Genomic DNA, 15788 nt, shown 5'->3' with positions numbered 1-15788 from the left:
AAGAGTAAGGAGGTGACCTGGGTCCTTTAGGCTTCCCTAGGCCCTGGAAGACTATAGGCGCTCAACCCACAGGCTTCTTCTCCATTTGCCCACAGTATAGCAGATTCATGCTCTGACATCTGATAGGCCAGTGGGTCAAAGTCTGGGATGTTCACACCAACAGCTCCCAGTCCCACTTAGTCCCGAGCCACCAGCCTAGAAAGTGAGAGCTACCCTACAGTATTGCCAGCCCTGACCTTCCCAGGGCCCAGATGGGTAAACAGGAGCCTGACTACTGGGTGCTAGAAGGGCCTTTGACTTGGACCTCCATGTCATTTAGGAGGCCATGCACTCTGAGTCCCTGGAAGGGAAGGTTGATGATGTTGGAGGAGACAGCATCCCAGACTACACAGAGCCTGCTGAAAATATGTCCACGAGCCAGGCATCAACAGGTGCCCCGAGGTCCCCTCCGTGCTCCCCGCGACCTGCCAGCGTCCGTACCCGCAAGCACACGTTTGGGCAACGCTGCATCTCCAGCCGCCCTCCCACCCTGGGAGGAGATGAGGCTGAAGCAGCAGACCCAGCAGATGAGGAGGTCAGCCACATCACCAGCTCAGCCCACCCCTGGCCGGCTACAGAGCCCCACAGCCCTGAGGCCTCCCCAACAGCCTCTCCTGTGAAAGGCACAATGGGCAGTGGGCGGGACCCACGCAGGTTCTGCAGTGTAGATGCTCAGAGCTTCCTGGACAAACCAGGTCGGCCAGATGCACAACGGTGGTCCTCAGTGGAACTGGATAACGGAGAAAGCCACCTAGAGTCCGGGGAAGTGAGGGGCCGGGCCTCAGAGCTCGAACCAGCTCTTGGGTCACGAAGGAAGAAGAAGATGAGCCCTCCCTGCATCTCCATTGAACCTCCCACTGAGGATGAGGGCTCTTCCCGGCCCCCTGCAGCCGAAGGAGGCAACACTACCCTGAGGCGCCGAACCCCATCCTGTGAGGCTGCCCTCCATAGGGACTGCCCAGAGCCTACAGAAGGCCCAGGCACCGGAGGGGACCCTGTAGCCAAGGGTGAGCGCTGGGGCCAGGCCTCTTGCCGAGCAGAGCATCTGACTGTCCCCAACTTTGCCTTTGAGCCTCTGGACATGGGCGGACCTGGTGGAGACTGTTTCTTGGACAGTGACCAAAGTGTGACCCCAGAACCCAGAGTTTCCTCTTTGGGGGCTATAGTGCCTCTGATACTAGAAACTGAACTTTCTATGCCCTCTGGTGACTGCCCAGAGAAGGAACAAGGACTGTACCTCACTGTGCCCCAGACCCCCTTGAAGAAACCAGGGTCTACCCCAGCCACTCCTGCCCCAGATGACAGTGGAGATGAGCCTGTGTAGATGGGGCTGCGTGTCCACAGGGCTTTGGCATTGAGGTTGTTGGCTCCCTGCAGGGTGGTAGGGCCATGAGTGGACCCTGGCTTAGGCCCCACTAAGGCAGAGGGACCGGGAGATAACCATCCCAGGAGAGGCAGCAGACATCCCGTCTCTGCACCATGACACAGGAGCAGCCTCGGGCCCCACGAGCCTCCCTCGTGGTGATTCAGGTTTGGGTTTTCCTGAGTTTTAACCACCACCAGAAGCTGTACCAGGACCAGGTCATCAGTCTCAGGAGGAGAGGCTGTGTCCTGGGAAGGACCAGTAATTCCTCACAGGCAGGAGGGCACCACAGCTCCATCCATGTGACACACAGGTTTCCGACAGGGAGTACAGGCTTGAGCCTGTGTACATTGGGTCCTGCAGCCACCGCACCCAATATCACCTTCGTTCACAGTCCTGTTTCTGTCCACCACTCGGCATCCTTCCCTCTCACAGTGCCCCTCCCCCATTCCATCCCCTTAGATGGTCTAGAACTTTGCAGTGACCCTGGGAAGTACTGACCCATGCAATAAGACATTGCAGTCCCAACTGAGGTGGGGCTTCCCATCCATTCCAGGCTGTTGGGCTCAACATTCATTTGACATCCATTTGCTTTATGTCATCCGTTTCTACAAATTCAGGTTAAATGTTGCAATAATCTGATGCAGAAAACTTGGCTTCCTAAGTCAAAGCTGAGGGGAGGGGAGGGGAGGGGCAAGGCAAATCTGAATAAACACTAACTTATTTAAGAAAGACACTTGGGTTGCGGCACCTCAGTCAGAACTCCAAGGCTGGGTGGGAGGGAGAGCCCAGCCAGTACTTGGCCATCACGACTCCAGAGACCAGCAGCAGGAAGAGACTTGGCAAGAAGAGGCCAGCCAGGAGGGGAATCCAGGAGAGCCCTTGCATTCCTGAGCCCCCTGGTTCCAGGATGTGGCGGTGGATCCAGTTTACATAGGCAGTAACCCGAGCATAGACGCCAGGGCGGTCAGGGCGGCCACAGCCCTCACCCCAGCTGACAACACCAGCCTGCTGCCAGATCCCAGCCACCCGGCAGACTAGTGGCCCTCCAGAGTCATCCTGCAGGACAGAAGGTCAGAACAAGATGGGGTTCTAAGGACCTGGGGGTTTCTCACCATGCTTCATGGCGTACCATTCCTCCATGTTCCCAGCCAGCTCACCTGGCAGGCATCCCCAGGGCCCCAGGCGCATAGCATGTCTGACTGAATGAGGCTGCCGTTGGAGCTGCTGTAAGCCTGGCTGCAGGTCTCTACATCCACCACAGAGACCTTGGCCTCCTGAAGATTGTATGGGGGTTTCAGAGGCTCTGAGAGAAAGGAAGGTTCGGGAGGAGGTTGAGTGACCGGCCTCACTGTGCTGGGAGCAAACATACGGCAGGCCACGTATCTCTCACGTAATTAATGTCCCACCATGCTGGCCTTATTGGGCCCCAGTCTGTGGGTCAGACGTGGGTCTTGACAGAGGCCAATAGGTGGTTGGTCTTTAAGGGAGATAGGCAAGGCCACTAGGAGCAAGTGGTGGCACCAGTGGCTCTTGCTCCTCCCCAGGTAGCCCTCCCTTACCTTCCCTTATCCCCATGGTGGGGGATTTCAGAAGGGGCTCCTTACCTCCCTCCTGTGTATAGCCCCAGCCTGTCACCCAACACTGCATCCCAGGGTGGAAGTCGGCTGAGGCCTCTGGAAGGCACACAGGCTGGACCTGGCTGGAAAGAGCCACCGGGGTGGCCAGCTGCACCAGGGCAATGTCTCCACTGGACCCCGGTGGTCCTGGGGCACTAGAGTACATGATAATTTGCTTTACGGTGGAGAAATGAGGAGACAGTGTGATCGTCAGCTCCCCCAAGTGCACCTCATAATCCGACGAGTTCACAGACCTGGGAGGCAGGGAGAGACGTGAGTGTCCCCCTCCAACAATGACGACCACCACCAATATCCACCGCCCACCCCTCCCAATGTCCCATCTGTCCTCGGTACTCGGCACAAAAACAGCTACTGTGTGCATGGGCCTGAACCTGGCAGTGCCTCCCACTTAAGGACCCAAGGACAGCAGTCTTTGGTCCTGCCACCTTTGGCTGGAAGGTGTCTGGCATTCTGGGGACAGGAAACTCTCCCCAACCAGAAGTGTACAAGACAAGTGGAAGGGCTTTGGGCTGACTAGGTTTAGGATACTTCCAAATACAAGCTAGAAGGGTGGCCAGGAGCACACTTATGCCCGATAGAGATTGCATTCTCCTCCCATGTCGGATGTGGGAAAGGAGCCCCACCCACTCCCACTGGGGCTGCAGGCTGCCACTTCAGGTGGGTGGACCTTAATGTAGTTTTCTCTAATGAATAGGGAACCTTGGACCAAGGGTGAGTCACAGGCCAAGCAACGTCCTGTTTGCTGTCACTGCCCCATAAGCCCAGGCAGTCAGGCTTCATGAGGTAACTCACCCAGAGAAGCAGTGGGCTGCTGTGAGTACCCATTCTGGACTGAGCAGGGATCCTCCACACACATGCACCTTCTGCAGACGGAGGCTAGCCTGCCACGGCCATGCACCAGCTTGGGCAGCGTGCCCTCCCACGATTCGACTTCCTGCATGTGAAACCTGGGGCTGGCCACACCCTGATCCAGAGGAGGCACTGTTGGCTAGGGGATCCAAAGACTGGCATTCTGCTCAATGCCCTTTGTCTAGGAGCCCTCCATAACTCTCATCTTGGGAATCCTAGCATCTTGGGGACTCTACACATGTCTCTGCTCCCCATCTGCTGGTCTCTCTCCAGACGCATTGTGGGTACATGCCCCAAAACAGAGGTTTTCAACCTTCCCAATACTGGGACCCTGTAATACAGTTCCTCATATTGGGGAAACCCCCAACCATAAAATCATTTACGTTGTGACCTCATAACTGTATCTTTGCTGTTATGAATCATAGTATAAATATCTGATATGCAAATGATGTTAGGGGAACCCTGTGAAAGAGTTTGACCTCCCACAAGGGGTTGCAACCATAGGCTAAGAACTGCTGCCCTAGAAGCAGTAAGTTCATGGATCTTGGCATCTGAACACTACCCAGAGGCAGGCTCCTTAGAAAGATAGCTCAGTGGAACTGGGTAAGCGGTTTACGCCTGGAATTAAAGACGTGGGGAAGGGCTGAGAGTGATGGATGGGAGCTGTGGAGGCCCCCGGAGGCTGGGGGTGGGGGGATGCCTTCCCAGTGAGAATGGGCTTTCCTTTTTAGAATGATGTTTGGAATTAGATAGATGTGATATCCCAAAACACTGGAGATGTGTTAAATGTCACCAAATGCTACACTGTATCGTGGGTAAATTTGATGTAAATTTCACCTCGACTTCTTTTTTTTTCTCATGAAAAAATCTAGAGATCACCCACAGGGGAGGGCTTCCCTCTTAATCTGTACGGCAGAATGAAACTGGAAATTGGGTTCACACTGATTTAAAAAGAAATAGAAGAGATCCCACCCCTTCTACCCAGAACACCAGGTAAGTCCTGAGGACATCTAATAAGATGCCTTAAGTCTCTTTCCCAAGAGCAACATCAGCAGAAGAAAGGGAGGGGCCGTAGGGACCAGCACGTTGCACAGGAGATCTAAAGTGACTCTCAAAGATACAGATGGGGCAGACATGCAGCTTCCCAGGCAAAGCTGGCCTGTGCCCCATAAGCCACAATACCAGGGATGCCTGGGGCAAGTAAGTGCATAGCCTCCCTGGGCCAGGTCACTCTCCCCCACCATAGCCACTGCCCCTCTAGGGTCTGCCTGCCAGGACTGGTCTCTAACCCTGAAATATCTGTTGGAGACGTACCTGACTGTAAAGCTTCGCAGGAGATACCTGAAGGATGGAGACAGAAGGATTAGGGGAGCTGTCCATGGGGGTGACTCTGGTCCTGTGGGCCTAAGCACTGCCCCATGCAAGGTCCCAAGGGCAGCTAAAGCTAGGATCTAGTCAGGGAGGTATGGCCCAGCTGGGTGGGGCCCAGCTAGGTGGTTGTGACTTGGCCAACTGCCATCCCAATCCCAGGGTAGGGTGGGACCAGCCATGGGCCATAAACAACAGTTGGGAGATAGTGAGTGTTGGACCAGTCTCAGCCCTCACAACCTCTAGGTCCTCCTTGAGGTGGGTCCTACCAGGATCTGATCCTGTAGGTGTCCCCACACATACACCCAAGCCTGTTTCCAGCAGTGATGGCCAAGTGACCCAGTTGAGAAGCCCAGACAAGGCAGAGGCCCACCATGAAGAACTTGGCTTTTGCTCACCTGTACCCAAACCTCAAGGTACCCAGATCCCTCTTACTTGGCTCCCAGATTTCTCAGGGATCCAGCCCAGAGTGGAAAATAAGGTGAATGCAGGGGAGGGTCCAGAGGGGAAGCAGGCCCACTCCCAGCCCAGGACAGGATATACATGCAGTGCCACACTGACCCCAAGCCAGTTCACTCACCAGGAACAGCCAGAAGCAGTAGGAAGCCACAGTAGGGCCCCAGGGCCATGGTGTCTTCCCACAGCAGAGGCAGGACCACCCTGTCCCCCTGCCCAGCCCTGGGCCTTCCAGAATGGGGTTGGGTAGAGATGGCCTTACACCTGCTGCAGGACAGGAAGGAGAAGGATACGGGCTCCTCACCTGATCCTGTTACATACCACAGGGAGGGGCTGTCACTTCATTTGTCTCACATGAAGGCTACACCCAGCCTTGGCAGCAAGGGACAAGTCCAGTGACACAGAACATAGTAGGGACAGAGTAGGACCGAGCTGTCCACACCCAGCTTCTCCTCTCCCATTGTAGAGAGAAGGCAGCACAGCCTCGGTTCCTACAGAGTATGCATCTCCCAGCCTCTAGATTCTCAGCCTCCAAGGCACCACAGAGGGGCCGGCCCTCTTGAGGACATAGGCTCCTCTGTGTCCCTGTTCTCATATCCAGCCCCGAGTCTCCTAACTCCATCCAAGATAAAGAGAGTCAGATCTGGCTGCCTGCATAGGGCTCTGGTCCGTCTGGAGCATAATGATCTGCTGGCCAAGAGTGTGGCCAGAGCCAGAAACTTTTTCCAGCTCCAAATCACAGACCCAAGATTGGAGGGTCCACTGACACTTTTGAGGTCAGGAATTCCCTCTTAGATGTGGGGAAACCGTCAGTAGAGAGTTGCTCGTGGGGGTTGGGGATTTAGCTCAGCAGTAGAGCGCTTGCCTAGCAAGCGCAAGGCCCTGGGTTCGATCCCCAGCTCCGGAAAAAAAAAAAAAAAGTTGCTCATGGCTCCTTCAGGGTAAATTTTGCCTGCTTCCTGCCCACCTGCCCACAGCACAAGGGTGCATTCGAAATGTTTGACTTAGTGACAGACAAGTACACTATCAGCCCAGCCCCTGTGACTGGCCTCCCTTAGGTAGCCATACACCTGAGAGGGGACTGTTGGGAACATGAGACCTGTCTGCCAATTTATCCCAACATATGGCAGGCAGTGGAGGGAAGGGGGTCCATGTGTTCTTACAAGTCATCCCAACCAACTCAAGCCTGATGTCACTGTGTTTTTATGGAATCAAACACACTTCTAAACTCTCTCTGGGTCCCCATAGGAGAACCTCAGGGCCCCTATCTGTCCCACCTCCTTTTGCTTTTGGTATTTGCAGACCCAATCTCACACACACACACACACACACACACACACTCTCTCTCTCTCTCTCTCTCTCTCTCTCTCTCTCTCTCACACACACACACACACACACACACACACTCACACACACACTCACTTTCTCTCTCTCTCTCTCACACACACACACACACACACACACACACACACACACACACACACACCCCTACATATACTGTTACCCGACTCCCTGTAGAGCCCTCAACACTCTCCTGCCAGGTCGGCTACCCAGACTAAACTCCATCCATGTAAGACAGGAGTGGATTCTTGTTTCCACCTGACAGAAAAGCAAGGGCAGGGGTAGCCTGGCCCTGGACACAGACAGACACAGACACAGACACAGACAGACACAGACACCACACCACATCACACCAGAGAGAGAGAGAGAGAGAGAGAGAGAGAGAGAGAGAGAGAGAGAGAGAGCATGTTCTACCAGAGTCTCCTGTATCTCAGACCCCAAGGAGAGCCAGAGCTTAGGGCTCCATCTGCTAAAGTAGGCTGCTCACCCGGGTACTGGCCTCTGGCTGAGACAGTGGGTTTGTGTGTTGCTCACTGAAAGCTCTCAGCTAGGCCTGGCCCCTGTAGCCCATGGCAGAGATGAAGCCAATGACCACTTTTATCTGTCACCTGACAGCTCAGCTCAGCTGGGCTGGACTGAGCTGGGCTGAGCTGGGCTGAGCTTCTCACTGGGGATCCTAGTCCACTCTGCATCTTCCCATCCCCCCATTTTCCACTAAAGGGTGGCTGAATGCCCTTATCAGATTGTCACCACCCATCAGCATCCACAGCACCCTAAGAGTGAGATGGGCGGGCTGGAGGGACAAGGGACTGAATTCCGTTACCTTTTATTTTTGTGATAGATGGGTCCGTTATGTTTGACATTAAAAATGAAAACTAAGGAAGCCGAGAGATGGTTCAGCGGTTAAGAGTGTGATACACACACACACCCCCAGAGATGACACCTATCACCGGGTGGGACAGCTGACCTAATTTCCCATCAAGGATGAGGGCTCCATCCAAGAAAGGGAAAGGTCAGCTCTCAGCACTAATCATAAAATGTGGACCTCACCCTCATCAGATGTATCTCAATACAGAACAGCTGAAAGAAGGCAGGAGAGAAAGAGGCAGCAGTGCTGTGGCAGGGTTATGGAACATGGGTGACATTCCAACCAACAGGAAATAGACACCCCAATGTTGGCCCATCCGTGGGCCAACAGCTCCCTTCAGCAGAAAGTTTCAGATACAGGCATATGTGTGTGCAGGAATAGCCATGAGCACCCAAGGGCCAAGAGGCTCAAATGAGAATACCCAGCCAGATGTGCCACTGCATGGCTAGAGCAGCCAGATGTGCCGCTGGGTGACCAGAGCAGCCAGATGTGCCACTGTGTGACCAGAGCAGCCAGATGTGCCACTGTGTGACCAGAGCAGCCAGATGTGCCGCTGTGTGACTGGAGCAGCCAGATGTGCCACTGGGTGACCGGAGCAGCCAGATGTGCCACTGGGTGACCAGAGCAGCCAGATGTGCCACTGCATGAACTTATTTTTTATTTTTATGGTCTTGGGATAGTGTCTCACATATCCCAGACTGGCCTCAAACTCAATACATAGACAAGGATGACCTTGAACTCTTGGAGCAAAATTTTCACATACTTTAATGAGCCACAGAAAAGAGGGAGCCGCACAGTGCAGCTGTGTGTGGTGGGAGGCAGAGGGGACAGGAGTGGCGAGGGACTCAAGGTGGAACAAAGTGGGGGCTCAGAGGGACACCCGGAAGACAGGGGAGACAGAGTACAAAGAAGGCCAGGGTTCCATCTGGCCAGGAAGCAGTGAGTTAAAGACAGCAGGTGCCTGGTTCTTCCCTGACCCTGGATGGGTCTCAGGAACGCTGAGGGACATAGCGGTGAATCCAGTCCAGGTAGTACGTCACCCGGGTGTAAATGCCAGGACGATTGGCCTCTGCGCAGCCCTCGCCCCAGCTGACCACTCCTGCTTGCAGCCAGGTACCCTTCACTTTGCAGACCAGTGGGCCCCCTGAGTCTCCCTGGGGGAGACAGGGTCAGTCAGCACACCATATGGAGACCAGAAGGGGTGGGGTGCAGAGGGGACACAGGACCCACCTGGCAGGAGTCGCTCCTGGTATTTCCAGCACACAGCATGCCATCCTGGACAATGGGAACATCATCTCCTGTGTAGAGGCCAGTGTGGTACTTCCGATCACACAGGCTGTTTTCCACAATGGGGACCTTCACTTGCTTCAGAGGATAAGGTGGCAGGAGAGGCTCTGGGGTGAGAGAAGCACAGCCTTTGAGGGAAGCTCATTAGTAATCATCCCTGGCCAGCCACTGGGATCTCTACCCACCCTCCAGTGTTGGGGTTGGATGGACCAGTCCCTGCCTAACAGGCAGCAATCCGTGCCACATACCGTCACTATCAATGTCGCCCCAGCCTGTTACCCAGCAAGAAGTCCCCGAGGGGAAGGTCTCCGAGGCAGGGGGCAGGGATATGGGGTGGATATGGGTGGAGACATTCACAGGGTTCTCAAGCTCCAGCAGGGCAATGTCTGCCCCATCCTCGACTGTGTAGTAGTGGGGGTGCACAACGGTCCGGTTCACAGTCAGTAGCTGGTCCGCATAGTATAGATACTGCTCACGAAGCTGTACACGGAAGAGCTCTGGGCTTTTGATGTGCCTAGAGGAGTAAAATCCTGCTTTGGAAGGCTCCAGCTTGGATGTGAACATCCTCAGGAACACTGGGGGCTGTGGGAATAATCTTGACCCCCATCCCACCATGCCAAGCCCGGGTGGGGGAACTTACAGTCCCACACAGTGTGCCGCAGTGAGCACCCACTGTGGGTGAATGAGGGAGCCGCCACAGAAATGCATCCAGAAGCTGAATTTAAATCTCAGGCTCACCTGCCAGGGCCACTTACTTTCAGAAGCCTCTCGTCCTCCCACAATGCCCACTCGCTGCTTGACTGGGCCTGGAGAAAGACAAGAAGCAACCTCAGTGTCCTGGCTTGCCCTTCCGAGTTGGAGCTATCCTATGGATTCTCCAAACTCCCCCATTCCTGTGGCCTGTGACGGTCAGGGAGAGAGATGGGGAGGGATCAAGACAACTCACAAGGGGCCGCGTGCACCAGACTAGCCAGGGGGGACAGTGCCAGCAGCAGCAGCAGCTTCAGCATCTGAAAGCAGTGAGGAGTACGGTCTGAGTCCAGCTGGGAGACAGGGCTGGACTGGGGTGGGCAGATTATCAAGTCCAGAATGGAACCAGGGCCCGTGAGATGGAGGGTAGGTTCATCTCAGGAGTCTGGGGTCTTGGTGCACCAGGTTACAAAGGTCACAAGCTTGATTACTCTGCTTCAGGGTGACATAGAGACACCAGGGGCTCTGAGAAAGGATGTTACCTTGGCTGTCTCGGCTCCTCTCTCATCGGCCTGCTGTCCTCTGCCCTTTTATGTTCCCAGACCAGAGTGCATGAGAGGAGGGACACAGCACCCGCCAATCCAGACATGAAGGAAATGATGGTTTAGATCAAAAGCTTCCATGTAACATATGTCCCCACCGCCCTTCTGATGCCCACAGGTCACGAGGTTGAGTGCACAACCAGAGGACCAGCCAAACACACATGCACACACCCTGCATGGGGTCTCGGTATTTCAGGCTATGGAAGGCCTCTGAGATCACTCCTCTGGGTCCACCTGCAGGACAGAGGAGTCAGGCAGTGGGGTGGATGGGCAGGCAGGACAGTGGTCATCCCCAGCCCTCTCCGGGGAGCTGTATCTTCTGAGAGGAGACTGGTAGCCTCTTCTCAGATTTGTCCCCTCTTCGTGTCTTGCTCCTCAGCTGGTGAAATGCCCAATGGAAGGCTCAGCCCTCCACATCAGGAGAACTGGGCAGATATGGCTCCACTAGGTCTGCTCTGTGTCTTGGGGCCTCCACCATAGACGGAGCACCCCATACTGAGGATATCTCTCAGCTGAGTGTTCTACATCACTGAACTGGTGCTTCTTCCAACTGTTCAGATGGGGATCCTGTCCCTGGGATATAGAGGGGGCTCAAAAAGACTCCTGGCTCAGTGTCATCCTAGCATGCCATGTTGACACACTCTAAAACATTTTACAAGAGTGATACAGGACAGAAGACGATGGTGTCTGCCAGCCATCCCAAAAGGAGCAAGAAGGCACAAGGGGTAACAGCGTCATTCGTCTTAAGTCCTCCAAGTCCTCAGGGTTGAGCTCAGCTTTCCACTGGAGAGGATCACATGCGGCCCCTTGTCAAAATAGCAATCAGCTGATCTTGGCAGAGATCAGTACCAAGTGTCCTGGTACAGCGGGCTCTGCTGACCATGAGACGCAGCTTCTACAGATAAACCCTGCATTGTGACCTCCAGGCCACATCTACCCAGGTCTCCTGATGTGTGTGCATGGGGGGGGGGGGGCGCTGCTTATCGGACATCTGATAAGCTGAGCCCTTCGTAGAGAATTGCATCAACTGAGGGGCAACCCATGCAGAGGAGGGCAACCTGAAAAGCTACCAACCTCTCCTCAGATGATACCACTCCAGAGCCAGGGATGAACACTGTCCTGCCTCCCCATCCACCCCACTGTCTGGCTCCTCTGTCCTGCAGGTCAGGGATTTACAGTCTCCTCTTCATCCTGAACTCTAGTCCATCACAAGCTTGGTCCCCACTGACACTTCCTGGGTTTCGCTGAGAACTGCCCCGCCCTGCCCTCTGCACACCTCAGAGACTTACTCATCTGGATTCCTTGGGCAGCTGAGGGCAAGCTCACCTTCTAACAAGATGCCCCCACCACTCTCAAACAAAGCTGACAAGACAGAAATGGCAGGGGTCCAAAAACGGCAGAGAGAGAGAGAGACAGAGACAGAGACAGAGAGACAAAGAGAGACAGAGACAGAGAGACAGAGAGACAGAGAGAGAATGTCCTAAGGTCATACAGGAGATTCCAACCATGGAGGGCCCATAGGGGTTAGGGCCTGCATGCACAACTGAATTGGGGGCTGTGGACCTAGTACTCCCAAGAATGCTGATTGGTTCAGACCTGAGATTAACCAAACCAGTAGCTAATGTAAGAAGGTGAGAGTGGTGGCCCATGCATGTAATTCTGGAAGAGAGTTGAGATCTGGACCACATAGAAAGATCCCGGCACAAAATTCAAAAGGAGCAAGGTGTTCTCAGCATGGCAGATTCTGAGGTGTGGTAGCAATGTCGCTGCTAACCTGGGATCCGAAGAGAAAGTTTTGCCCCAAAAAAGAGGTGTTAAGAGGACACAGTCTAGTTCAGCATCAAGGATGTTCTGGAAATGAACAGATCTTTAAGTGCGAACTTTCAAAACGTAACTGAAAATAATTGTTGGCTTCAAGAAGCCACAAAGCCAAGAAGATGTATAATAATCCTTACAGCTAGTGCTGGCGTTGGCTTCCAAGCTTATTTCCCAATTATTGTGGAAGCATGAGAGTGGGCTGCTTTTGGATGTTGCAGCCTTGCTAAATTTGGGCATCCCTGCATTTGCGGAACCCTGAGGCTTTCCTATGTAAGCTACAACGATTTGCGAAGCAGGGTTTGATCCTACGCCACAGTTCTCAGTGACTCCAGCAGAGGGCATGCCAGACGTGGGTGCGGGGGAGGCTGTGACCAGCCTTCTGGGCCAGCTGCCCAGGTGCAATGCTAACAGGGACTCCCCTAAGCCACCTGCCTCTTATATGGTGACATTAAAGCCAGCCTATGCTAGGTACCTCCTAGGGGTGTGATAGAAGCCCCTAGAAATGAGCCTAAACTGAGTGAACCAGGATAGGCAGAGCCTCTACATGAAACTTTGGCTGATAACCTCACTCTGAGCCTTAGTTTCCCCCATGGAGAGAGAAGGGGGTCTACCCAGAGACTGGAGCCAGAATCAGGGCTGCTGGGAGACCTAGGGCAACCCGGTGCTCGATTGCCCTCTTCATTACCTGGAGAGCGGGCAGGAGGTCAATGTAGACCAGCAGCCCAAGATAAAAAGGAAGTAAACCTGGGAGACGCTTTGGGAGAGAATTGTAACCAAGAGCTTGAGGTTTTCATTGTAGCTATAGAAACATAGGCATGAGGTGTGGGTGTGTGAACATGAGTACACACACGGGGATGTGTCGGAGAGTGCTATCCTACAGCATACAATTATCATCTTCATCAGAACAGCCTGTTGTCAGTTGATTCCTTCGTAGACAAAAGGGACCAGCCAGACAGTGGTGGCCAGACAGCTGATCCCAGCACTTGGGAGGCAGAGGCAGGAGGATCTCCATGAGTTCCAGGACAGTCTGATCTACACGGTGAGTTCCAAGACACCCAGGGGTACACAGAGAAACCCTATCTCAGAAGAAGAAGAAGAAGAAGAAGAAGAAGAAGAAGAAGAAGAAGAAGAAGAAGAAGAAGAAGAAGAAGAAGAAGAAGAAGAAGAAGAAGAGAGGAGGAGGAGGAGGAGGAGGAGGAGGAGGAGGAGGAGGAGGAGGAGGAGGAGGAGGAGGAGAAAGAGGAGGAGAAAGAGGAGGAGAAAGAGGAGGAGGAGGAGGAGAAAGAGGAGAAAGAGGAGGAGGAGAAAGAGGAGGAGGAGAAAGAGGAGGAGGAGGAGGAGGAGAAAGAGGAGGAGGAGGAGGAAGAGGAGGAGGAAGGGATAGTGAGGGTCATTAGCTGTTATGCAGTCATGCCCTAAGTGCACACAACCTCATTGGCTGGAGAGGTGCAAGTGTATACAGAGTATGGGAGGTTAAGTGGGGAAGGGGGAATCTTTGTCCATGTTGAGGTGAGACTATTAGATCAGTTGCTTTGGGCTTACCCACCCTCCTGTAAGCAATCCCTTATCCATGTCCTGTAAATCCAAGAAACACTTTGTTCCTTGTCAGGCTGCCTGTCTGCCTCACTGCTGGCGTACATGAGCACCACCCACAAGCCGCTCAGGGTAGACAGAACACAGTCCATAATAGGGGTCCCTGGTGAGAAACAGCAGAGTCTGAGACAGATGCTGTGGTTCCCCGTCTCCTGTGTGCTCAGATGCCACTGGGGTGCCACTGGGAGTTGGGAACAGGGTCCACATGTCCTCTTGGGGTATCTATTCATCAGGCAGGAAGGGCATGGCTGAGCTTGGGACTGGGGTGGAATCCTATTTGGTTCTGACTGAGTGCCAAGAGTACTGAGGGGTTTGAAGAGAGAAGGCCTTTTGGGGGAGATTTAGGTGGGGCTCTTTGCAAGGAAGGCCTCCCTCCCCATGAACCCCCCATAGCCGTCCTTGATAAAGGAGATGGTCCTTGCTTGTCCGAACTGTTTTATTTGATGGCGGATGTAATCCGGGTGAACCAGGAATTTAATACCTTTTGTGGAAAGGAACGCCCAGGAAGGGAAGCTCTCTCATTGGCTGAACACTCCATTAGCATGGAGAACTCCAAGTTTTGGTGCTACCTGACTGATTGCCTCAGTCCTCTCAGTGGGGTGTCATGGTTACGTGTTCCGGATCAGGTAGTTTGGCAGGGAGCTGGCTCTGTGCCTGCCATTCTCAATTCTGAGATTCCCCGGGGTTTTGAGCCTGCTTGACCTTACCAGTTCTTCTGTCTGGTGGCACAGTCCACTTGCCCCACAGTTTCCCAAGTTTGACTTTGGAATCAACTCCTTGATTTTGTCATTAGTGCTTTTATAAGGAGAGGGCTGGTGGTTGTTTAAATCTCCCCAGAGAAAGAGTTCATTTGGCAGTATGTGTGCCCATGGGCACTGCATATGCACATGCGTGTGTCTGAGTTTGCACACACACACACGCGCGCATGTAATCCCTAACTTTGTCCCCCTGAGAAGGGACAAAAGTGCAGACACTCCAAGAACCACATACAGCACCCATCCCCAGATGGGGTTTCTAAACATCACTTGACAGTGGAAGGATTCTGGATCAAAGGAAGTGCAGCAGGAGCTTGCAATTATTTTCCATAATTAGATGATGCAAAAGAAATAGAACAGGAGCCTAAAGACAGAAGCAGCTTGCAGGAGGCCCTGGAGTCCCAGTCGGAACCTCGCATAGCGAATGGGAACTGAAGGAAAGAAAGACATGGAGATTCATTGACTAAAATAGAAGACTATGAGTCACAGATAAGTGAATCAGTGATTAAAATTCTGTTAAGAAATCTGATAAAGTTTCACTCTCCGCCCTAGGTCCATGGCTAAGTGCATGGCAGTGAGGGGGAACAGAGGGACTTCTCTGGGCAGGCTGGGGGCCTTTTATCAAGCATCAAGCACCAGGAACCGAAGTGGCAGGCTTTTGATAAGACACAACTAGGTCTAAGTCACATCTGTGATGGTGTCAGGAGATGTCTGACTTCAGTCTAATTGTGAGAAATACCAGACGGCCCTGCTTGAGTGTAATTTTACAAAATTAATCGGAAACTTTAGGCTCTGAAAAGCCCAGCAAAAGGAATGAATAGTCCAACCGTCTCCATCAGACTGACAGACACAGAAGAGAGACCAAGTACACCCAGGCTTCTAGTCTGGCTTCTTCTCCCACTGAGGTGGTAAGCGAGTGCTAAACAATTCCTGAGAATCCCCGATGACAGTGTCTTTAGATGTGTCCTGACTCAGGCGGCTGTGGGGCAGCACCATAAAAAAAGCATTCCCCGTTTTAAAAAAGAAAGAAAAGAAAAAAGGAGCGGCCAGTGAAAATCTGAAGCCCCTCACGCAGTCCAAACTTTTAAGTGATCCAGAAATAAAAGTCTTTGAGCCAGA

General features: G+C 53.4%; 3 protein-coding genes across 8 annotated transcripts in view; 1 reads left to right on the top strand and 2 right to left on the bottom strand.

Moving 5' to 3' along the window:
- Positions 1 to 2138, top strand: part of Cacna1h (calcium voltage-gated channel subunit alpha1 H) — a 57688-nt gene extending 55550 nt beyond the window's left edge. For 4 of the 5 annotated variants that reach the window (XM_063268284.1, XM_063268286.1, XM_063268285.1 and 1 more), the window contains one exon: positions 320 to 2138. In XM_063268284.1, the coding sequence (XP_063124354.1) occupies positions 320 to 1363 (1044 nt within the window). In that variant the 3' untranslated portion in view covers positions 1364 to 2138. 5 annotated transcript variants of the gene reach the window in all.
- On the bottom strand, positions 1163 to 6930 carry Tpsg1 (tryptase gamma 1). 2 transcript variants are annotated; one of them, XM_063268927.1, is made up of 6 exons: positions 5840 to 6930; positions 5206 to 5232; positions 3835 to 4006; positions 3010 to 3275; positions 2563 to 2708; positions 1163 to 2461 (listed from the first exon to the last, which is right to left on the bottom strand). In XM_063268927.1, the coding sequence occupies exons 1-6, from the start codon at positions 5886 to 5888 to the stop codon at positions 2159 to 2161; spliced, it is 963 nt and encodes a 320-aa protein (XP_063124997.1). In that variant the 5' UTR covers positions 5889 to 6930; the 3' UTR covers positions 1163 to 2158. The 2 variants fall into 2 exon arrangements, with proteins under 2 accessions (XP_063124997.1, NP_783183.1); NM_175593.2 differs by lacking the exon at positions 5206 to 5232 and having other exon boundaries at positions 1982 to 2461; positions 5840 to 5888.
- A 1735-nt stretch (positions 6931 to 8665) lies between these two features.
- Tpsb2 (tryptase beta 2) lies at positions 8666 to 10458 on the bottom strand. The gene is given in 6 exon segments (NM_019180.2): positions 8666 to 9078; positions 9155 to 9318; positions 9460 to 9725; positions 9852 to 10017; positions 10158 to 10221; positions 10444 to 10458. Coding segments are annotated over 5 exon segments (825 nt in total). The 5' UTR covers positions 10444 to 10458; the 3' UTR covers positions 8666 to 8913.
- Between the last annotated feature and the right edge of the window lie 5330 nt (positions 10459 to 15788).

This window comes from Rattus norvegicus, chromosome 10 (genome assembly GCF_036323735.1).
Source record: "Rattus norvegicus strain BN/NHsdMcwi chromosome 10, GRCr8, whole genome shotgun sequence".
Taxonomy (NCBI): Eukaryota; Metazoa; Chordata; class Mammalia; order Rodentia; family Muridae; genus Rattus; species Rattus norvegicus.
The sequence above is the reverse complement of the archived record's forward strand: the minus strand, read 5'-3'. Positions and strand labels throughout refer to the sequence as shown.

Excerpts from the sequence above, each read along its gene's own strand:
- Tpsg1 (XM_063268927.1), bottom strand. The coding sequence starts at position 5,888 with ATGGCCCTGGGGCCCTACTGTGGCTTCCTACTGCTTCTGGCTGTTCCT. Across the intron at positions 5,233-5,839 it reads ACTGCTTCTGGCTGTTCCTG|GTATCTCCTGCGAAGCTTTA; the intron begins GTGAGTGAACTG and ends TCCATCCTTCAG. Across the intron at positions 3,276-3,834 it reads GCAGCCCACTGCTTCTCTGG|GTCTGTGAACTCGTCGGATT; the intron begins GTGAGTTACCTC and ends CCTGCCTCCCAG.